At 44.9% G+C, this 24,195-nt stretch overlaps 1 protein-coding gene across 4 annotated transcripts in view; it reads right to left on the reverse strand.

Moving 5' to 3' along the window:
• The window catches only part of SMARCC1 (SWI/SNF related, matrix associated, actin dependent regulator of chromatin subfamily c member 1), a 383,361-nt gene that overhangs the window by 70,048 nt on the left and 289,118 nt on the right, over positions 1-24,195 (reverse strand). For 3 of the 4 annotated variants that reach the window (XM_033931941.1, XM_033931939.1, XM_033931938.1), the window contains exons 23-24: positions 15,539-15,650; positions 12,133-12,284 (exon numbers count right to left, since the gene is read on the reverse strand). In XM_033931941.1, coding sequence (XP_033787832.1) covers positions 12,133-12,284; positions 15,539-15,650 — 264 coding nt within the window. The remainder of the gene's footprint in view (positions 1-12,132; positions 12,285-15,538; positions 15,651-24,195) is intronic. The other variant, XM_033931940.1, reaches the window with a different exon arrangement.

A 24,195-nucleotide genomic window follows, 5' to 3' on the forward strand; every position in this document is an offset into this window, starting at 1 on the left:
GCCAGGGACAACATTAGAAATTTTTCTTTGACTAGAAATTTGTTGAGAGCCTTGAGATCCAGAATAAGTTGCAGATCGCCCGTCTTCTTCGGAACAAGGAAGTAACGGGAGTAAAACCCTCTGTTCTGCTGTTCCAAGGGAACTGGTTCGATGGCATGGAGATGAAGCAGAGCTTGAGCTTCCTGAAGAAGAAGGGTGGTCTGGGATGGATTGGAAGGATACTCTCTTGGAGGAAGCTCTGGTGGAACATGAGTGAAATGAAGAGAGTATCCTTCTCTGATGATGGTAAGCACCCAGAGGTCGGATGTAATTATTATCCATCGGTTGTAAAAATGATGGAGACGACCTCCTATAGGGGGAAATGGAGACAGAGACAGAACGGTGGAGGTTATGCTCTGTTGTAAACAGTCAAAAAGGCTGAGAAGCCTTAGATGCAGCAGAAGGTTGGGATTTCTGTTGCTTCTGAGGTTGCTGTTTTTTCAAAGGCGGGCGAGTATAAGGATCCGGCTTTAGAGCAAAACGCCTTTGATAGATAACAGTAGGGCGTGAAGGATTGGCAGGAGCTGGCTTTGGTTTGGGTCTAACGATTGAAGCAAATGATTTCTCATGGTCAGATAATTTCTTGGTGGCTGCCTCGATGGATTCATCAAAGAGGTCGTTGCCTTGACAAGGAAGGTTAGCTAAGCGGTCTTGAAGGTTAGAGTCCATGTCAATGGTTCGAAGCCAGGCAAGACGACGCATAGCCACCAAGCAAGCAGCCGCTCAGGCAGATAACTCAAAAGCATCATAAGATGATTGAAGGAGATGGAGACGTTAACTGAGAGAAAGAAGCAATGACTTCTTGAAACTCAAAATGCATGTGATTGTCCATATAAGCCAAAAACTTCGGCAGAAGAAAAAGAAGAAATTCAAAATAAGTAATAAAATAAAAATTATAGTTGAGGACTTTAGAGGACATCATAGCATTCTGGTAGATGCGACGTCCGAATTTGTCTCTTCCAGGAGGAACTGTGGCATAGACTTTGGAAGGATGGGATCTCTTCAAAGAGGATTCAACAAGCAGGGATTGATGAGAAAGCTGCGAGTTGTCAAACCCTTTGCGATGCACAGTTTTATACCTCGAGTCCAATTTTCCTGGAACTGCTGGTATGGAAAAAGGAGTCTCCATGTATCGAGCAAAAGTCTGATTCAAAAGCTTATGAAGTGGAAGCTTGAGACTCTCAGCCAGAGGCTGAGGAAGACGCATGACTTTTAGATATTCCTTAGAATATTTGGAGCCAGCATCCAATTGTACATCCAAGTCCACAGCCATCTGTCGCTGGAAAGACAAGAAAGATAGCTGATCTGGCAAGACTTTGCCTCGAGAAGGACTCAAGGATGTCGAGGCAACTTGTGTCGAAGAAGAAGCTTCGGCATGGAAAAAAGCATCAAAGGAACCTGGTGACTTGGACGAGGCAATCGAGACCGGAATATCCTCGAGGTCCGGCATCGGAGACCTCGAACGAGGAGTTGGTGGTCTGGACGAGGTTGGAGTAGAGCGAGGCTTCGAGGAAGATGGTTTATCCTGCGAAGAACGATGCCTGGAAGAATGCCTCGATGAAGGCATCAAATGATTGTGAGAACTGTGTCTAGAACCAGATCTCGAGGAGATTTCGCCTCAGAGACGTAAGCAGCCGATGCCAATGTATGAATAGGGCTAGAGGCTGTAGATCGAAGCTCCAGAGGTTTGGAGGAGGAACCTCGATGCACTCGCAAAGACTCTGCTCCTTGCTGAGAGTGTGAGAATTCTCGTCGATGCACTTGCAGAGAATCTACTCCTTGCTTTTCGTGCTTGGATGGCAGACTAGACACTCGCTCCCTGCAAAGAGTGTGAAAGCTCCGACTGGGACTTAGGAAGCGGCTCGACCTCGCAGGAGTCTGCTGAATGCCCAGTCAGGATAATAGGAAGCAGTTTAGGATCCATAATAGTAAGGTACTGAAGAAACTGCTTCTCTAATATGGTCTGGAAAGAAGCTGGAAAGGATGGATCCGCGTCTGAAACCGGACCACCTGCCTTGGCTGGAGGTTTCTTCGAGGCAGTGTGAGTATGTTTCGACTTAGTAGTCTTGGACACTTTAATCACCTCAGGGGAACCAACTGCTGAGCTATCTGACCTGAGGAAACAGGGGAAGATACAGCAGATGACGTCGAAGCAAGAGCCGCTGCAAACGATGAAGGTTTGATGAGGCTCGAGGTGGAAGCAGGAGACGCAGAAGGAGCCTCGATGGAAGTCGAGACCGAAGATGCCGTCGAAGTCGAGGGATCAGTCGGAGACTCTATGTCGAAGAGCTTGTCCACCAAAATGCAACGACGCTTGAAAGCATGAGGCTAAAGTGTTTGTCAAGGCAGGCATGACCTTGGATGACGTTTTGGCCCAAGGCACTTGAGGCAGCATCTTTGAGGGTCCGTGAGGGAGATCGCGCGCTGATACTTGCTACACCTCTTAAAGCCTGTAGCAGGCCGGGACATAGGCCGAAAAATAGCTGCCGCAAAGTCGAAGCTTGCGGGCTGCGGCCAAGCGGCCTGTCCCGGAGAACGGACGGAAGAAGACAAAAAAAAACAACAAAAAAACAACTAAAAGAAATAAAACAAAATAAAACAGCGATTCGTGAAGAAAATACACCAACCACGGTTGAAGAGAAGGCAAAAAGTGAACGAAGTTGAACGCAGAGAGTCAAAGACAGACTTCTCGGCTCCGCGGAAAACTAAGAACTGAGGAGACGCGCCCTGTGCTGGGCGGGAAGGCACTCGCGCATGCGCAGTGCGGGCGACTCGAAACTTCTAGTTTCTTCAAGCAAGTCTGCTTGTGAGGCGTCCGCATCCGGGGCTCCGTCGGATGATGTCACCCATATGTGAGAATACCTGCCTGCTTGTCCTGGGATAAAACTCCCTTATCAGCATCAATCATATGAAAGAGAGTCAAAGCCCCCCTGGAAGCCCAAGAAGCAAAAAGGGAATTGCCTAGACCCGGTAGAAAGCTGGGGTTACCCTGCAGCCTCAAAAAGGGAGAAGCCCCACAACTACGCTACCACCACAGGCCATACAGAAGGGTCGCAAAAACTGCAGTTTGGAGGGCAGAGCGCACCCAGTGCCGCGGGGAGAATGTAAGAGATTTAAAAAAGTAAAGGGAGCATACCAACCTTCCATCCATCCATCCCGGAGGTGAAAACCAAGCATGTATAAAATGCACGAGGGCTGCAACATTACATGCCCTAACATCAGGGAGAACCAGGCCCCCCTCCTTCCTAGAGGGGGTCAGCTTCGCATAAGCAATGCTTGCTGTTCGACCATGCCAAAGGAAAGTAGTAAAAAGAGAATGGAGTTTGCTGATATCTCGCTGTAACACCCAAAAGGGTACCGTCTGCAGGGGATATAAAAATTTGGGCAATAAGATCATCTTTACCAAGGCTGCCCTCCCCAACAAAGACAACGGGAGATCCCGCCAAGCCTGGCAGAAAGTCTGAATTTTAGTAAGAACCACCGCCGAATGATCCAATAGGGACGTATCCTCTATAGTGACTCTGTCCAAGTTTCAAGTTTATTAACATTTTGATTAAAAGCAAATCAAGATTTCTAAGCGTTTTACAAGTTATATGAAAAGGAGGGAGACATAATGACAGATTTCCACAGAACAAACATTTGACTAACAGAAACAAGCAGGAAAGGTGGGAGAACTACAAATTTAAAGAAAAGAATACATAAAAGGGAGACCACAATAGGAAGGGAAGGCAGTTAGAATTATCAAAGAAATCTGACCATATTTGAGATCTGTTTAGGAGTCATATGCATCCTGGAAAAGATAAGTCTTTAAATTTCCCTTAAATTTGGCTAAATTTTTCTCCTCCTTGATATACAGAGGCAAGGAGTTCCACAACATAGGAGCAATAACTGCAAAGGAAGTAGCCCGACGTGTGCCAATAATTTTCAATGATGGTATATGGAGAAGGTACTGTGAGGAAGATCTTAGGACTCATGTAGGTTCATGTGGGGTAAGGAGTTTATGAATAAAGGCCGAGAAAAAAAAGTATTTGACACTAGAAGGTAGTCCAGACGCGAGTACATGGTATGAGGGTGGGAGTAAAACGTGTACTCCTGGTCAAAGGGATGAAGGGTTCGCCAGGCATCCGCCACCACTAGATGTTCTTATGTTGTTTCTTAACTGACCTGAACGCAAAGTGCACTCCTTATTTGGGACAATGTCCTTTTTTGATCGAAGGTGATTTTAACCTTTTGGTTTATCCACTGGTAGGTCTTCGACTACCACAATTCCCCTGGGAGAGGGAATGACCTATCCCTTTTTTGATATGCATTGGATTTGGTTGACCCTTGGCGCCTTCTTCCTCCAAATGAACATGACTATACCCACCTGTCTAGGGTGCATGGGACTTTTTCTCAAATAGATTATGCTTTTGTCACTTCTGAGATGTTTGAAGATGTATGAGGGTGGTTTGAAAATTTGGTAAAAAAAAAAAAGAAGTTAGGTCCATAAACCACTGTCAGTAAATATTTATGACTCTGAAGGGTTAGGTCCAGGATCAAATATCTGCCGTTCTTTGATTTTATTAACACTTTAATTGAAATATGTAAATTTTTGTGTACAAGGACTGCCACCCCACCATGCCTACAAGTAGGGGAAGAATAATAGACCTGGCCCACCCATGCAAGATACAATTTATAGTGCTCACTATCTCTTGGAGTCATGCTATATCAACTTTCTGTCTATTCAAAGCAGCCAATATCTTAGCCCTTTTAATTGGTGAAGTGATACCTCCAGAAGACAAAACAACAAAATCCAAATAGCACCAAAAGGTTCCACAAAGGAAATGAAGCAGCAAAACAACAAAAAGATTGTGGAAAAGAAGATTGGATGTACCAGTTTGTAGTTCAATAAGCATCTAAATAACTTAAAAACAATAATCTAAAAACAATCCACAAAGGGTGTATACAGTCACAAGTGACCCATAAGACAGAAGCCAAATGAGAAATTAGGTTCTTACCTGCTAATTTACTTTCTTTTAGCTTCTCCAGACCGATATAGGATCTTACAAGCGGGTATATATCTCATCATGACCAGCAGATGGAGACTGAAACAAAACTGTGGAATAGTACATAATAGGTACGTTCCCCTATTCCTATCAGTCTGCCGAATAGCCAAGCAGAACTAAGAACTGGAAACAGAAATAAACAAGACTCCGAACAGGAGTAACAACTAACATACCCAAATGCTTTTGGAAAATGGTAGCTCTAGAAGTGCTATCCCCCTGATGAGGACCCGCAAAAAGGACAAAGAGATGATCTGATTTCCCGAACCCCTATGTCCTCTGCATATAAGAGCGAAGAAACCAACAAACATCTAGCTTGCGCAACTGTTCCTGCTCAGAAGAATCCTCCCGACTACCCAACACCGGGAGGATCACTGCCTGACTGACATGAAAAGGAGAAACTACCTTTGGCAGAAAAGAAAGAACAGGCCTCAACACTACCCGCTCCCTAGAAAACTCCAAGAAGGGAGATCTACAAGATAGAGCCTGCAGCTCTGAAACACATCTAGCAAAAGTAATAGTCACCAAGAAGACCGCCTTAAGAATAAGGTCCTTCTATGAGCAGGTGCCCAAAGGCTCAAAAGGGGGGCGCACCACCCCAGATAAGACCAGATTCAAATCCCAAGAGGGAACAGATGGCTGCACGGGAGGCTTGAGCAATTTGGCTGCCTGCAAGGACCACAACTCAGTTGGGTTTTCAAGACTTCCATAATGAATATGCATGATATTTATTTACGTATAATAAACACAGTACATGGAAATCAATCTCATGCAATGGTATAAATGAAAGCCAGTTTGCTTTGGGTAAAGAGCATTAGTCTTCTCCAAAAAAGTCAAATAGCTGAATCCCAACCACAACTTAATTTACCATAGGAGTCACTGACCTGCAGGATTTCTGTAATGCAGGTTGCTGACCACCCCTGCCACCTTGCTAAGCTGCAGCCAGGGACTTGTGTACATAGGTGCAGCCAATACTGTATGTACAAGTCCTCATTGAGGAGCCTCCATTAAGATCCCTCTCAATAGTACTCCCAATCCCCCCTCCCAAAGGCTTGTAAGGAAAGATATATGCTCTTATAGTACTGCAAGACTACTACAATGGGATCACCAGTGACAATCTGGATCCCAAATGGCGATCGTTCCAGTCCATCCCCTAGAACACTATCAATTTGTAATGGTATGAGTCACTGAAGAGGAGGTGTGGAGATCTTCATGGACCTGTTTTTTTGTTGTTGTTTTTTGGGGGGGGGGGGGGGGGGTTGTGGGGTAGGCCCTGTACTAGGACCTCTTTAAGAGGTAACCCAGTGCTCCTGGGTGGTAAAATCACCCCAACTAAAAGTTGCTTAAAGGAATTTACATAGTAATGAGCTGCTTTATATGAATTTGCGTGTTTTGCATCTTGTTATTATGTAACACATGTTGACTAAAATATTGCCATAATAGTGTAGGTTACGCTGTGTTAGTGTCCTTTAAGTCATGTTACAGAACAAATACTGTGGCTTAAAGTCCAATTGCAGCTTGATAATTCCCCACCACAAATATCTTAAACATGGAAGGATTATTCTTTCTCTGAAATACAGTACAGAAGTATTCAATCTTCATGTTTGATTAAAATATGCTAAGTTTAAAATAATAATTTACCTGATAAAGGGCTTTTGTATATTGTCCTCCCTATATTATCAAGCAAACTGCCACACTTTTACTGAAAAGCAAAGTTTACTCCCAGCAGAAACAAAAACTCATTCTGTGAAACTAAAGTAACATGCAATTTTAAATGTGAAGATAAACACCCAAGTCTTCCAACTGTTTTTCAGTTTGGAAGTGTTAATTATACCACACTCTTTAAAACAAAGATTCTCAACTTTCATATTTGATGTTTAGCAATCTCATCCTTACATTAATTCAACAAAGCCTTAGTAAGAATGGCAAATTAAGCCCTATTTTTAGTCTACAAGCGTATGAAATAAAAAATATATATATATATTGTTTATATCTATTTACATTTTTGTGACTGATTCCTTTCCACTTTATGATATGCAAAGGAAGAGAAGTAAAAATAAGTAGTAATTTAATAGATATATGAAAATTAATCACTTTGAAACTGTCCTGTACAGGTATGGGTATATCTAAGTTTTTCTTGCTTAGCTCTCTTTTTTTTTTTAATTTGAATGTTTTTATTCAATAGCTGTCTTGATGAAAGTTTATATATATACAGTAACCACAATGGAGAAAACGTATAGTCTAGTGTGGGGGTGTCCAACCTGCGGCCCCGTGAAGTATTTTGTGTGGCCCCAGTCGAGGGCGATGCAGTGTTTTCCTCTGCTGCCCCCAGGTGTTTACCGTCTTGCCGGCTCCCTCCTCTGTCTTGCTGCAGTGTTTGCGCATTTATGCGGCCCCAGAAACAGTTTTTTCGGCCAATGCGGCCCAGGGAAGCCAAAAGGTTGGGCACCCCTGGTCTAGTGGTTAGGAATTAAGATTATTGAGCTAAGAGTCAGCAGAACTGCTGGAAGTCCCTGGTGCTGAGCCAGCTTGACTACTGTAATATAGTTTACCTTGACGGATTCAAAAATAATATCTTAAGACTGTATTATTCAGAATACCACAATTAAACTTATATACAATCATAGAAAATATGATCACGTTACTCCATTGTACCGCGAGATGCACTGGTTCCCTGTTGAAGCGCGCATTATTTTTAAATTGGGTTGCTTGTATTATAAAGTTGTCACCGGCCAGGCCCCACAATACCAATTCAGAAACACTTCACGCTCTGTTTGTTTATCCAACAGCTAACGGCTGTAAACTTAAAAAATTTCATGAGCGACAACTTTCCTTTCAAGCTGCTCTGCATGATGATGATTTCAGGCATTTGTACTTGACAACCCACTCTTATCTTCAGTTTAGAAGGCAACTGAAGACATCTCTTTAATAAATTTATAGAGAAACTAGATTCCTTACTTTCAGATCCTTCTGTATTCTTATTAATCTTTTGTGAACCGCATAGAACTATTTGGTTATGTGGTCTAGAAATTGATTTATTGTATTGTATTCTAATCCTGTCCAATACCAGTTCTGTATGCATCTTGAAGAAAGTCACTATAGTTATCGTTATAGTGTGAGAGGGATGGGAGGGAAGGGATTAAATCTTATGTATTAATGTCAAAATGATAAGAATTTCAAGTGATGTATACAAACCAGTTTATCAATTATTTATGCACTTGTAAGAGATAAAATGAATAAAGAATTTAAAAAAAAAAGAAAGAAAGTCACTATCTCCCTGTGTTCAGCTCACCAGAGTAATCAATTAAATTGTTTTCCTTAGGAAACCTCTGTGCAGTCTAGAAATGTGATACCAGATCATTCACGTCACAGGTGGCAGAACTTTCAGAGTCCCAGCAAGGCAGGAATGACTGTTGAGGTAACTGGGATCCTCGGCCGATCTACGCGGCTTCCCTCCATCATCAGCTCTGACATTGGAGGGAAGCCTTCCGAGTTGGCTTTGGCGATGCAGCTGGAGGGCATGGAAACCCTGGCGGCAGTGGCAATTGAGGAGGAAGAGAGGTGGGAAACCCACGCAGTGCCACATACCTCCCAAAAGAACTGCCTTACTAGATCAGACCAATAGTCCATCAAGCCAAGTTGCCTGTTCTTATGGTGGCCAATCCAGGTCCCTAGTACTTGTCCAAAACCCAAAGAGTAGCAACATTCCATGCTACCAATCCAGGGCAAGCAGTGGCTTTCTCAATTACAGACTATGGACTTTTCCTCCAGGAAATAGTCCAAACCTTAAAACCAGCTACGCTATCCTCTCTTTCCACAACCTCTGGCAACACGCTCCAGAGTTTAACTATTCTCTGCATGAAAAAATATTTCCTCCTATTGGTTTTAAAAGTATTTCCCTGTAACTTTGAGTGCCCCTTAGTCTTTGTAATTTCTGACAGAGTGCAAAATCAATCCATTGTACATGTTCTACTCAACTCAGGATTTTGTAGACTTCAATCAAGCTGTCTCTTTTCCAAGCTGAAGAGCCCTAACCTTTTTAGTCTTTCATAACATAACATAACTTTATTCTTCTATACTGCCACAATCAGACGATTTCTGGGATTTTCTTACACTGAAGAGAGCAGGACAATCGGCGAAATACAAAATATAAATAGCATGAGTACAACAATTTCCTAAGAGTAGTCAGAGTAGAATTATTGTTATTAATATAAGTTTCCTCATAAGGGAGGAGTTCCATCTCCTTTATCATCTTGGCCACTCTTCTTTGAAACTTTTCTAGTGCCGCTACATCTTTCTTGAGATAATGAGACTAGAATCGAGTACAATACTCCAGGTGAGGTCACACCATGGAGCAATATAGCATTCTTAGTCTTGTTAACCATCCTTTTTTTTAATAATTCCTAGCATCCTATTTGCTTTTTTGGCCACCATCGCACATTGGGTGGAAGGTTTCATCGTATTGTCTATGATGACACACAGATCCTTTTTTGGGTGCTAGCTCTCCAAGGTGAACCCTAGCATCCGGTAACTGTGATTTGGGTTATTCGTCCAATTGTGCATCACTGCCTGCTTGTCCTGGGATAAGGTCCCTTCTTTCTTAGGTACTACAAAGTAAACTGAAAACCTGCTGGTGCAACACTCCTGAGAAGACACAGGAACCACTATTTTGAGATCCAGCAATTTGTGGAGGGTCTAGTGAAAGGCTCACTTCTTCCACACCATCTGAGAAGCAGAAGTGATGATCTGGCAAGGCTTGAGCAAACTCTAGAGCATAACCGTCCAGAATCACTTCCAGCACCCACTGATCGGACGTGATCTCTGCCCATGCTGGAAAGAAGTCGTGCAGCCAGGCGCCCACTGGAACCAGAGGAGGCACTGGCAAAGAGTCAGAATTGCCAGCACCCTGGCGGGCCACCCCCGAAAAGACTGCAAGTGCTGAAAGAAACAGCCCCTGGAAGCCCCTGAGGCCAGAAAGGAAGGGCCCCCTCGACCAGGGCGGATCCGGCGGAAATCATGTCTGTGCCCTCGAGCAGTGCCACCCTGCGCAAAAGGCCTAGCTCTGTCTTCAGGCAAGCGAGGAACCTTAGAGTCAGTGAGAGTCTGAACCAATTTGTCCAACTCCTCACCAAATAAAAAAGATCCTTTAAAGGGAAATTTAGTTAGCTTAGCCTTGGAGGCTGCATCTGCCGACCATGCCCTCAGCCACAAGATACGACGGGCAGCCACCCCCAAAAGCCATAGACTTGGCCGAAGTTTTCAGCAGGTCATAATATGGTATCTGAGAGACAAGAAGTACTCATCTCAATTTTGGCAACTTCCTGCTCAACTAACTCCTCCCGGTCAAGGACCCGCTCGGCCCACCGAAAAACTGCCTGAGAATCCAGTCCACCACACATTGCCACATGGATCGCCAGGGCATAAGCATCAAAGCTTTGCTTAAGGAGAGTCCCTTAAAGCAAAGCCGCCCTCTGCAGGCACAGTATGCCGCTTTATGAGTGCCAAGAACACTGCGTCTACTACCGGCGACTTCAAGGTATCCTGATCCCCCTCAGGGATGGGGTACAGGCGGGCCATGGAATGCGAGAAGCGAAAGAGGGCCTCAGGCACCTGCCATTGGGTGAGCACAATATCCCGAATATCCTGATGCATAGGGAAAGAGCGGGAAACAGAGAGGATCCCCCAAAGCAAGGGGTCTACAACAAGCTGGGGCTCCAAGATGGTGTCCTCAAAACACAGCACTGAGGAGACCTGAAGAATAAGCTTGTGGAGCTCGTCCCAGTAAAAAAATACGTACCACGGATGCATCCTCGCCAACCGATGGAAGCGAAAACCCCCTGCTAGCGGAATCCGTTCCCCTGAGAGGATACCGGTGGTCACCCCAAAGGTCCAGGTCCTCATCCACAAACTCTCGCTCCTCTTGAGAAAAATCATCATCCCAAGAGACCCGGGGCTGCTTGGATGAGAGAGGAGTAGCGAAGGACAAAATGGGTGCTGTGTGAGGGCGAACAGTAGAGGACGTCGAGGGAAGAGCACTCCCCCAAGACCCTCCGGTTGCAAGCAAATAAGCCTTGCATAAGGCTAACATGAAATTAGGGGAAAAAATCCCTGGCGGCCCCAAGGAACTCCCTGCCAACACAATACAGGGGGAAGGCCACCTGAAGCTAAAGAAAAAATGAAGGTGCTTCCGCCAAAAATGGAGCTGAAACCACAAAAATTGGAGACCCGTAGTGTCTGGGAAGTCTGAACCGTCCCAGCCACTTCGGCGGTAAGGGAATCCTCTTTACCCTGATCGTCGATGGCTGAAAAACCTCCCATGTGGGCGTTGGGGGAAGCCTGTGCATCCCTGCGATCAGCTGCCGATTCGTGGGGCACTTGTGTCGGGGTTGTCTGGCTGCCGATGTCGACGAGGATCCCCCACCGCTCCGCCCTGCACAATGCTTGCATATGCCGGCTGCAAGTGCCTCGTGTTTGGAGCACAATGAGCACTTTTTCCCCTGCAAAGTGCTCATTGTGCTTGAAACGCATCCTAGCTAGAAAAGAAGTGCAGGTTAGTGAAAAATACAGCACATGAAAAGGAAAATAGCCCTTTAGACTGGCACAGGATTTGGGTTTTATTTTATTTCTTTCTCTCAGAACAGACCCAACTGGCACTCAAAACCGGAGGCCTGATCGGTATCGGTGCCGCCCGAGACCCGCCGGGTTTGACATCCCCAAGGTCGGATGGATCCCCAAACAGGACCCGTCCAAGTTCTATCCGGCAATAAAAAGGGACCAGGAGCCCTAGAACAAATTCCAACAGGCCTAGGCCTAACAGGAGGAGCCAAGTTAGTCTTACCACACTGCTTTGGAGACTGAGAAAGACTGGTTTAGGAGAGGGGAGCCTCAGTTAATACACTACAACCAAGTTTGGTCTCTGTCTCCACCTGCTGGCCATAGTGAGATATAAACCCATCTGTAAAGAACCATACCGGTCTATCAGGCAACAGAAAAAAGCATTACTTTACTGTTAAAAGGTAGTAAGGTAAGTGACAACAATCTCATATCATACCTTTGCCTTGGTTGCAGCAGAGGCTAAAGCAGCAGCAGCAGCAGTTACCACATTCCCTTCTGAAATATCATACTCCATTTTCTTCTTCATAAGGCTAATTTCCTTTTCCTTGGCTAAATCAACATTTTCCTTGTTCTCCTCTGCCTCATCTTCTAAACAGTAAAATTTTCATTATGAAAAAACAAAGTTTGTATGGGATCAGGATTAAGGTATATTAATGTAAGAGTAACCTTAAAATTCTCATTTTCCCACTACTCCCTCCCCCCCCTCATTCTTAGATTTTCACAAATATTTTCCCATTGTCTTCATTCAGCTACAGGTAAGATATCCTTACCATACCTACTAAGAGTCACAGCTGTTCTTTAGCTCCAAATCCATTTTGATTTATCTTTTTTTTACTTGGATGGAAGGATGCCAATTTTATTGGTTTTGCTTTTTTATTTTTTTCTACAGGAGATTCAAATGCTCAGAAAGATATACTTTTATTTTACTGGCATATTTTATTACATTCTGAAATGTTAAATGCTGAAAAAAATGAAACCAAAATGACTGGATAATAAAGGAGAGTGTGAAGTAAAATAGCACAATAAAATTTAGCATTCAGGGTTCTAAGTTAATAATACGCATAGCACACATTCAAAGGGGCAATGGACCTTTCAGCAAGCATATATTTTGGACATTAAACCTTCTCCCATGCACGCTAAACAGTCAATTATGATGAACCTGGGAGAGCTTTGCCCCAACCTGAGGTTGCAAAGTTTCCATTTTCCTTGATCCAATAATCCTGCAAACACATCTCACTATGCCCCTCACAGGAGGCTCACTCTCACCTATTTTTATTTATTTAAAATATTAATACTATTAAAACAGCCCTGGTTTAATACTGTGATAAACACTGAAGAGAACTGGCCTGTATAGATAACTAACCTATGAAGGGTGATCAAACAAATTTATAAAAAAGCTCAGAGATACGAAACTCTGAAGGGAAGGTTATGAGACCTCCCTTGGAGAAAGAGTTTACCTTCCAGTCATAGTCCTTTTATGAAAAATCTTTGATCACTTCCTTCAAAGGTATATATGAAAGATTCATCTCTAAAAACTTCAAAAAATGTCCAAACAAGGTACTGCCTTTAAAATTGCAAACGTCACTGCACCTGTGGCAAATTTGAAAATTTTTTACTTAGCTTGTAGGCAGGATTGAGGGGAAAGAAAAAAAGAAAGACAGGGGGCACAGAGAGAGAGAGAAAGACAGACATATAGAAAGAAAGGGGGCATGGAGAGAGAGAAAGAAAGAAGGAGGCAGGGTGAAAGAAAGAAATAAAAAGTTGGGGGAGGGAAGGAGACAAATGCCAGACCAGGGGAAAGGAAGGAAGGAGGGAGGGAGGGAGAGAAAGGAAAGAAAGAGATGTCAGACCATGGAAATAGGGATGGAAGAAGAGAGAGATAGAAGGGAAGGTAAGACATGGAAACGTAGATTTTGAAAAGAAAGCAGAAAAATTGAATATTAAGTTAATGCCAAAGATGGATGCAAAATAAATAATATATGAACTGACTTCGCATTCAACACAAACCTGTCTATGAAGTGTAATCAATATGTTTTAAGTTGCTCAGAAATGTGAAACTCAACAAGGGGGGAACGCACCCCCCTAGAATGGGAACAGAGTTTATCCCAGGACAAGCAGGCATGATATTCTCACATGTGGGTGACGTCATCTACGGATTACAGGACTGGAGGCAACATGGATTCACTAGAGGTAGGTCTTATCAGATAAATCTGATCAATTTCTTTGACTGGGCGACCAGAGAATTGGATAGAGGATGTGTGCTAGATGTGGTGTATTTAGATTTTAGCAAAGCCTTTGACAGTGTTCCACACAGATGTATAATAAATAAACTGAGTCCCAAAGTGACAGGCTGGGTCAGGAACTGGTAGAGTGGAAGGTGACAGAGGGTAGTCAATGGAGATCGCTGTGTAATCTCTGTCTAAATAATGTGAACCGCCTAGAACTCTTCGGGGTATGGCGGTATACAAAAATAAAGTTATTATTATATTATTATTATTATTATAAAAGGGATGTTACCAGTGGTGTGCCTCAAGGTTCTGTTCTTGGGCCTATTCTTTTTAATATTTTTATAAATGATATTGCTGAAGGGTTGTTGGGTAAGATTCGTCTCTTTGTGGATGATACCCAAAATCTGCATTAGAGTAGACACGCTGGATTGTGAATGAAGAATTGTCTGAAATTTGGCAGCTAAAATTTAATGCTAAGAAATGCAAGGTCATGAATTTGGGCTGCAAAAACCAGAGGGAACGGTACAGTTTAGGGGATGAAGAACTTATGTGCACGACAGAAGAGCGGGACTTGGGTATCATTGTATGTGATGATCTTAAGGTGGCCAAACAGGTTGAAAAGGTGACGGCGAAAGCTAGAAGGATGCTAGATTGCATAGGAATAGGTATGGCAGTAGGAAAAAGGAGGCATTGATGCTTCTGTATAAGACCTCATTTAGAATATTGTGTACAATTCTTGAGGCCGCACCATCGAAAAGATATAAAAAGGATGGAATCGGTCCAGAGGAAGGCTACTAAAATGGTGTGTGGTCTTTGTGATAAGGCGTATGGGGACAGACTTAAAGATCTTTGTAAACCGCATAGAACTTCACGGTATTGCGGTATATAAGCTGTTACTATTATTATTATATGATAGACACGTTTAAATACCTACATAATATAAATGTGCATGAGTCGAGTCTCTTTCATTTGAAAGGAAACTCTGTAATGAGAGGGCATAGGATGAAGTTAAGAGGTGATAGGCTCAGGAATAATCTGAGGAAAACTTTTTTTTACAGAAAGGGTGGTAGATGTGTGGAACAATCTCTTGGAAGAGGTAGTGGAGACAGAGACTGTGTTTGAATTCAAGAGGGCCTGGGATAGGCACGTGGGATCTCTCGGAGAGAAAGAGATAATAGTTACTGTGGATGGGCAGACTAGATGGGCCTTTTGGCCTTTATCTGCCGTCATGTTTCTTTGTTTCTATATATCTATCTATCTATTTTCTTCACACTTAAAAATTTGGATCTACAACATACATCTGCTACAAGTGGAGTTTATATATTTAGTATTAAAACAAATTTTCTTTAGTTTAGAGCTCACAACATTTACTATATATTCTGCCTAAATTCCAGGTGGATTTAAAAATCACATACAAAGTCAAAATAAAAAGACATAACAAAAAATAAAAATATATAAAGTGACATACATGTCTCTTCATGATATTATGTGCCCTCCTTCATTTCTACATCTTGGGCAAAATATTGAATGGAAACCAGCAGTTGAAAATTTTGGGAGAGATAATCACATCGTACCATGTTATCCCTGTTGCTCAAAGTTAAGACTAGCAGTCACCTGTCTTATTTTCAGAGATCTCACCATCTTCTTCCTTATTAGTAGGTTTCTCATTTGTTCTACATGAGGCTCTTTCACCACTTTCAGTTTCACTTTCCCCTTTGATTTCAGTCTGAGAAGTGAAAGACAACAAGATTGAGGAAAAAATGCCTATTAAAATTAAATATATCCCTTTTACATTTTTCTAGGCCAGTGTCTCGCAAACTTTGTCAAACTGAGGCACATTAAAGGTGGTGGCTGTGGCTTGAGGCATCCAGAAAGTGTGCGGACGTCAATGCAATGACATCACATGCACGACATCATTATATCGACGTCCGCGCATGCACGAAGGCCCTTCAGTGGGGGTGTTGGAAGGGAAGAACGCACAGAGAGGAGAGGTGCTGGTGCAGACTGACTGACTGCCTACAGGATGTGCCTCTCACCACAAGAGGCACGTCCTGTAGACAGTTAGCCAGCGCATCTCCTCCTCCCTAGTGTCTCATGGCACACCTGGAATCTCAGGCAGTACACAGTTTGCGATACACTACATTCAAATAAGTTCTCTTTCAACAGCTAACAAGTAAATGTTGCCTCTTCAGGACTGTTTTGAAGGAAGTATAATACTGAAAAGAGTATACAGACAGTACATACAACTTTTATTTGCCTTTATCATTCTATTCAAAGCGAAAGTCTCACCCTAATATTTTTAATTACTGATGAGTACCGATGCTGCTTACTTGTTCTTTCTAGATAGCAGGATTAATCAGACACAAGTCAATGGCATCATCTGACAGTGCCAGAATGGAACCACTCCCCCATAGCTCAGAATTAGTGAACGTTTTGAAGGGAGATAGGAATGTATGTCTACAGAGAACACTTCTTATAGGTCAGCAACTTGCTTTCTCTATCAATAAGCAAATAAGAATGAGTCCGGGAGAGAGCGTGTTGTGGAAGGCATCTGCTGAAGGACAGTGGGCCATTTTGATTATTACCTACTGGTCTCCCTGTCTTCACAGTTTTTACTGCCACGATTTGGGCAGGCACTAAGAGGGCCACTTATACCATCAACGAGGCCCCTGTCATTGGACATAAAATGCTACAGCCTCTGTGGTACGCGGCCACAGAGGCCAGACCCCTTGAGAGCCCCTTGGAGTGAGGTTTGTGTTTCTCCTTGATATACTTTTGTTATATTTGGTGTTAAATATTAGCTTATGTTATGGGGAAACGCAAAGGTAAAATTAAAGTTTCAATCCCTTTCTCCTCTGGCCCAATGGAGAAACATTTGACATTTCTGGAGGTTAATACTAGTCAGACAAAGAAATTGGATCAAATCTCTGGTGCTTCACTTAGCTCTCCAGAAATAACTCCTCCTCTCCCTCCTGGATTTCCTGTGGAACTGGGTCCCGAAGTTGATCCTAGTGCTTCTAATGAAGCCTCATATCTCTCAGGAAGTATCCCATATAAAAATGCCTCAAGTTACTTTATTAGCCGAGGGTCTGGAAAGCTCTGAAGAAAATAAAGAGGAAGTGTCCTTAAAAGATTTGTGTCAAATTGATTCCAGCATTTTCTCCATCCTAATATTAGTCATAACTCAATCTTAACAGTTTTCAAAAGAGGTGGTCGAAAATCTTGAGAATGTTGATTCTAACATTAAAATTTTGGATGCATGCACGATTAAGGTAGAGAAGCAAGTTTCTAACCTACAAGCATCTTCCATGTCAGCTATGAAAGTTTCTCATTCTACTGTGACAGTGACCCTGGGCAGCACAGTGGGGATCCTTTATTCAGTGCCCTTGGGTCTCTGTTACTGCCTTCAAGCAGAGATTATTCCTGGAAATGCCCCAGAGCAGAAAACTACAACTGCCAAAATTCCCTAGGTTTATTCCTGTCCCTTTAAGAGACAGTATTTAGAACCCATGGTAAAAGGTTCCTTTAAGAATTTTCCTGAGTTAGCAGAGGGGTTGGGGGCAGGGTAATGCAAGGCCCTTTATCTCCGATAGCTTGCCAGGTAGAAAGGAGGAGCAGAGGAAGGAGCAGGAGAGAGGAGGAACAGAACGGAAAGCAAAGCAGAATGCCTAGAGAATAATAGCATGGAGCTGTAGTCATAGCCCAGCAGGTCAGAGTATTCTTGAATTTAAAACTAAATGCAGCAGCTGTGCTGAGGTGCTGAGGCACAAAGGAAAGTTGTATTTTTCTTTTTTCCATGGAATGTGTTATCAGGAAAGAAATGAAGGATAGTGAACTGTATGCAAAGACGGAAAGCCTTGAATAATGAAACTCCTGAATGTCTAAGGAAAACCGTGAAGTTTTGTGCACTGGTAGGTTTTTTTTTTCTTTGCACAGAGTAAATGGGAGGAAACCCATCCCCCACCTATCTGGGGCTGTGCTTGTCCCGTTCAAACTGTTAAGATTTCTTAGCTAATGACCAAGTGGAAACTCTGCTCCAATGTGCAATTGTAAAGCTTAGCACTGTAAGGAATAATGTGCTGGTTTTCTCATGTTTTATTTTTCCTTTTTCTCTTTGGAAGTTAAGCAAGTCATGCTGAGGGCTTGTACCTTTGTACTAAGTTGCTAATGAAGCATAATTGAATGAATGAGACCATGTTTATTTTTCCTGAAGATAGAAAAGTTCTTTAATAAAATGCTTATGCTAATTTTGGGAGATTTCAAAGCCTTTCTTTTGTTCCTATCAGCAAGGACTGTGTTTTTGCTAAAACCTGGAAAGAGTGAATTGTATGGAAGTATTAATGAAAGAAACTGTTTTATTCTTTCTTGAATAAACAGAAATGAGGTTCTTACCTGCTAATTTACTTTCTTTTAGCCTCTCCAGACTGGCATAGGTTAATCTTACAAACGGATTATATCTCATCATCACCGAGACAAAACTTTGGAATAGTACATATCAGGTGACTCCTCCCTAATTACCTCAGTCTGCCAAATAGCCAAGCAGCACTAAGAACTTTAAACAGAAAAAAACAGGACTCCGAACAGGAGTAACAACTAATAAAAAATAGGAACGCTGTTGGAAAATGCAAAGGAACAAATGCAAATGGTAAAAGGACCCCAAAGCTCGCCAGCTGAGCCACAGCTGCTGTTCTTAGATCTTCCAGACCCTAGAAAAATACTAGAATCCGCCAAAAAAGCAAAATCTGCATGCAAGAACAAAACGACAATAGACAGGGTGGGGGTCCTAAGCTGGTCTGGAGAGGCTAAAAGAAAATAAATTAGCAGGTAAGAATCTATTTTCTCCTTCTTTAGCAACTCTCCAGACTGGCATAGGTTAATCTTACAAGCGGGACGTACCAAAGCAGTCCCCATTATGGATGGGACTCCCGAAGGGCTGACACCAGAACAGGCTCACCGAACACCGCGTCCCGATGCGTCTGAATGTCCACACAGTAGTGTACGACAAAGGACTGCAGAGAAGACCAGACTGTAGCCTTACAAATATCCACTGGAGGCACCAATGAAGACTCAGCCCAAGAAGCTGCCTGACCACGAGTGGAATAAGCCTTGAGAAATTCTGAAACAGGCTTTTTCTGCAGAAGGTAAGCGGAAGCAATAATCTCCTTGATCCAGCACGCAATGGTAGCCTTGGAAGCGCCATCCCCCTTACAAGGACTCGCTAGAAGGACAAAAAGATGATCTGATTTCCTGACGTCCTCCGCACGTAAGCGAGAAGGACCCGACCAACATTTAGTTTGCGCAACTATTTCTGCTCCGAAGAACCCGCCCAACTACCCAGCACCGGGAGGACCACAGACTGATTGACATGAAAAACTGCCTTTGCTAGAAAGAAAGGAACAGGCCTCACCATGACCCATCCCCTAGAAAACTCCAGGAAGGGAGCACTACAACAGAGAGAGCCTGCAGCTCCGAAACACGTCTAGCAGAAATAATAGCCACCAAGAAGACCATCTTAAGAGTAAGGTCCTTCAATGAGCAGGTGCTCAAAAGAATCCAAAGCTCTACCTGGTACTGTGCTTGGGTTCCAACTGCCAAAATCTCCGTTAAAACCCACTCCATCCCATCTAAACCCTCCCAGCCATTGAAGCCCTCTCCAGCCCATCCTCCCCCAAACGGCCATATACAGACACAGACTATGCAAGTCTGCCCAGTGCTGGCCTTAGTTCAATATAGCACAGTTACTTACCGTTAACAGGTGTTATCCAGGGACATCAGGCAGATATTCTTGACTGATGGGTGACGGCACCGACGGAGCCCCGGTACGGACAATTTTAGAGTGATTGCACTCTAAGAACTTGGAAAGTTCTAGTAGGCCGCACCGCACACGCGCGAGTGCCTTCCCGCCCGACAGAGGCGTGCGGTCCCCAGTTAGGATAAGCCAGCTAAGAAGCCAACCCGAGGAGGTGGGTGGGACGCAAGAATATCTGCCTGCTGTCCCTGGATAACACCTGTTACGGTAAGTAACTGTGCTTTATCCCAGGACAAGCAGGCAGCATATTCTTGACTGATGGGTGACCTCCAAGCTAACAAAAAGAGGGATGGAGGGAAGGTTGGCCATTAGGAAAACAAATTTTGCAAAACAGATTGGCCGAAGTGTCCATCCCGTCTGGAGAATGCATCCAGACAATAGTGAGATGTAAAAGTATGAACTGAGGACCAAGTAGCAGCCTTGCAGATTTCCTCAATAGGCGTGGAACGGAGGAAAGCTACAGATGCTGACATAGCTCGAACTCTATGGGCCGTGACAGAACCTTCCAGTGTCAGTCCGGTCTGAGCATAACAGAATGAAATGCACGCTGCAAGCCAATTAGACAACGTACGTTTAGAAACAGGACGTCCCAATTTATTCGGTTCAAAGGACAGAAAGAGTTGGGGAGCTGATCTGTGGGGCTTAGTACGCTCTAAATAGTAAGCTAGAGCCCTCTTATAGTCCAAAGTATGTAGAGCCTGTTCTCCAGAATGAGAGTGAGGTTTTGGAAAGAAGACAGGCAGAACAATGGATTGGTTGAGATGGAATTCAGAGACAACCTTAGGGAGAAACTTTGGATGTGTACGCAGAACCACCTTGTCATGATGAAAGATTGTAAAAGGTGGATCCGCAACTAGTGCATGTAGCTCACTGACCCTCCTGGCAGAGGTTAGAGCAATAAGGAAGACCACTTTCCACGTGAGAAACTTGAAAAGAGGAGGAGGAAGTGACGTCACCGATGCGAACGGGAGCTTGATCTGAGAGCTCCGTTCGGGCCCGGCGATAAACTATCAAATTTGCTGAGTAAAACGAGCAAAAATTCTTTTTCGGGCGGCGGTCTGGAGGGAGAAGACACAAAGACCCCATGGCAACGCGCAAAAAATTGCCGCTAGAGAAAACCGGCCAGCGCACGTTGGAGCATGCGCTGAGCCGGACGGCACGTGGAGGAGTGGGCCTAGAAACCAGCAGCGGCGAGGCGGCGCACATGAGTGGGGCTCTAGCGGCGGTAGCGGACATGCTGACTGAGCCGGTCCCGGAATGCTCCCCCGCGGAACCGCTCACGAAAAGTGACATGCAACGCTGGATCTCGGAAGTTAAAGCCGAGATTTCGGCTGTGGCGGTGCAGGTCCGAGAGGCGGTGCAGGAGTTATGCACAGACCTGGTGGAAGTGGGCACACGAGTGGAAGTTATGGAAATGCGTATGGATAATTGCGAGGAGAATGTGACCGGAGTGCGGCGCTCCTTGGAAAGTACTGCTGCGGACCATCAGCTTCTTTTGGATAAGGTGGAGGACCTGGAGAACCGCACTCGGCATAATAACCTGCGGGTGCGGGGTCTCCCTGACCTACCGGAATATAAAGATGTACGGGTTACCATTACTGCCTTACTCCACTGGTTGTTACAGAATGACACCCTGGAGCCGGGTCTTGAGCGTGCCCATCGAGCGCTGGGGCCACGCACCTCTGACCAGCCTAAAGACATCGTGCTGTGCCTTCAGAGCTTCGTGCTTAAAGAACAGATCTTCCGTCGAGCCAGAGTTGGGTACCGTGACCTGGGAAGGACATCGGCTGGAGTTCTATCAGGACCTGGCGGCTGGCACGCTCCAGAAGCGCCGGGCGTTCCATGAAGTGACTAAGGCTCTGCAGCGTAGTAATTTGCGCTATCGTTGGACTTTTCCGTTTGGAGTGGTCATCACCATTAATGGAGTACATACTAGAGTTGCCACGGTTCGTGAAGCTCGGACCCTGCTGCAGCGAGCAGGTATTGAAGTTCCTGAAGAACCTGCTCCCCCTCTGAGTGCAGAGTCCATGCGAGGGGGACTTTCTGCTGCCTCCAGATGGCAACGAGCGGGTCGTGGCTCCCGGAGTGGGAGGGGAGGTCGTGGAGGGGGACCTTTACCTCAAGCTGCTGCTTCATCTTCGAGTGGTCTTCCTTGTTGGTGGACTGACACCTTTTGCCTTAATGCACATTCCTTCCTCTACTATCCTGGGGGATATACCTCTTGGTGGGGCACTCTCCACCCCTGATGACTGTGCTCCTGAGTTCTGGTTGTGGTTTGGAGCTTCAGGGGGACTCGTGTGGACTGGGCAAGATATGGAGGGTGGGGAGGTATGGTGATGTGGTGGGGCCTGATGGAGCAGTGGGAGGGGAGAGAAGATGTTGAGTTGCTGTTGTGCTGTGGGGAGCGGGTGGGCTGGTGTGTTTGAGTCTGACATTGTAGTGTTTGTTACTTTAATAGTTCATGTTTGGTTGTGGGATTCTGTGACAAGGGCTTCGGGGATTGTTATCTTCCTTGAATGTTGGTGAGAGATCTATGGACTCTCACATGGGAACTAGGGGGGAGGGGGGGGGGGGGGGGGGAAGGGGGATACAGGGAGGCTAATGTTTGGGTAGGGTCTGCATCTAGTTGGTGGATTTTAAAATATGGGTGGGTTTAGGTTGGTCTCTTACAATGTCCGGGGTCTTAACTCTCCCAATAAGAGAAGGGCTTTCTATAGGGAATTGATCCGCTTGAAAGCGGATGTCTGTTTTGTACAGGAAACCCATTTGCTTTCAACCCATGAATATCTAGTCCGAGATTCCCTCTTTCCCCAGTCCTTTTTGGGCCTCTAAGGTGGGTACGTCTAAGAGGGGTGGGGTGGGGATTCTGCTACGTAAGGGGCTTCGGAGCGAAGTACAACGGGTAGTCAGGGATCCTCAGGGAAGGTATATTATGCTGGAAATTCTTATTGAGGGGTGTTTATATTCCATGGTTAATGTCTATGCCCCCAATGAGGGCCAGGGGGCCTTCTTTCGGGATCTGGTGCCTCGAATTCTTAGGTTTAAGGGGGGTGCCTTGGTTTTGGGTGGGGATTTTAATCTTACTGTTACCCCACGTTTGGATAATTCAGGGAGGGCGGATCATTATGGGGGGAGGGAGCGTAAGATGCTGAAGGAGGCGCTGACCGCTCTAAATGTGGTGGATGGGTGGCGCTGGCTACATCCTCTAGACAGGGATTACACGTATTTTTCGGGGTTGCACTCCACTTACTCAAGAATAGATGCTGTATTTGTGGAGAGGGGATTGCTCAGTCGGGTGGAGTCGGCGGGAATAGAGTCAATTACGTGGTCGGATCATGCCCCTGTTTGGACCAGGTTCCGTGGGGAGGGGGGTAGTTCGGGCCGGAAATTTTGGCGTTTTAATGACAGTCTCCTTGATGACCCAGAAATTGTAGTACAGATCGAGAGGTGGTTACGGGAATATTTGGAGTTGAACTTGGAATGCGGGGCCTCACAGGAGGCGGTTTGGGAGGGTTTGAAGGCTACCCTAAGGGGCAGATTGATTGCTTTGGCCTCTGCTCGGCAGCGTGCACGTAGGGCAGAGGCAGCGGCCTTGATGCATACTATTGGGAGTTTGGAGAGTCTCCATAAGCGCCGACCTTGGGATATGATGCTGCGTGGCCGTTTGTTTCAGGCGCGTCGTGATCTCCAGGCGTTGGATCTGGAGCGCTTGCACTTCAATCTACAGCTACTGAAACAGAGATACTTCGAGTTCTCTAATAAGGCTAGCAGACTGGTAGCCCATCGTTTGAAAGTACGACAGACGCGCAATCAAATTTTGTCTGTTCGGGCGGCCTCTGGAGAGTTATTGCGTAAAGATGATGATATTCGAGCTCGTTTTGTAGAGTTTTACTCACACCTCTATTCTCCGGAAGGGGCCGGATCCGCGCATGATATCGACAGTTATTTAGCTTCGGCGGAGCTTCCTAGGATTGCGCTGGCGGATGTGGCCCGGTTGGATCGTCCCCTTACGTTGATCGAGGCTCGGGGCGCTCTGCGCTCAATGAAACTAGGCAAGTCGCCTGGGATGGACGGCTTTACAGTTCGCTATTATAAGCGGTTTCAGGATTTGTTGTTACCTCCCCTGCTTGGCTTTCTTAATTCTATGGAGGGTGACTGTGCGCTTCCGTTTTTTATGCGCTTGGCTGGAGTTACAGTATTAGCTAAGGAGGGGAAGGATCCCCTGCAATGTGCATCCTATCGACCGATATCTTTGTTGGGGGTGGATACGAAGATCTTTACGCGGATTTTAGCGGACAGACTGATGAGCTGGATTCCTAGATTGATACATCCTGATCAATCGGGCTTTGTGGTGGGGAAACAGGTGGGGGATAATACGCGGCGGGTTTGTAATTTGTTCGAGAGGGCTAGGGGTGGTGGTCGGGAAGCGGTATTCTTGTCGGTCGACGCCGAAAAAGCTTTT

Source organism: Geotrypetes seraphini, chromosome 2 (genome assembly GCF_902459505.1).
Source record: "Geotrypetes seraphini chromosome 2, aGeoSer1.1, whole genome shotgun sequence".
Classification (NCBI taxonomy): Eukaryota; Metazoa; Chordata; class Amphibia; order Gymnophiona; family Dermophiidae; genus Geotrypetes; species Geotrypetes seraphini.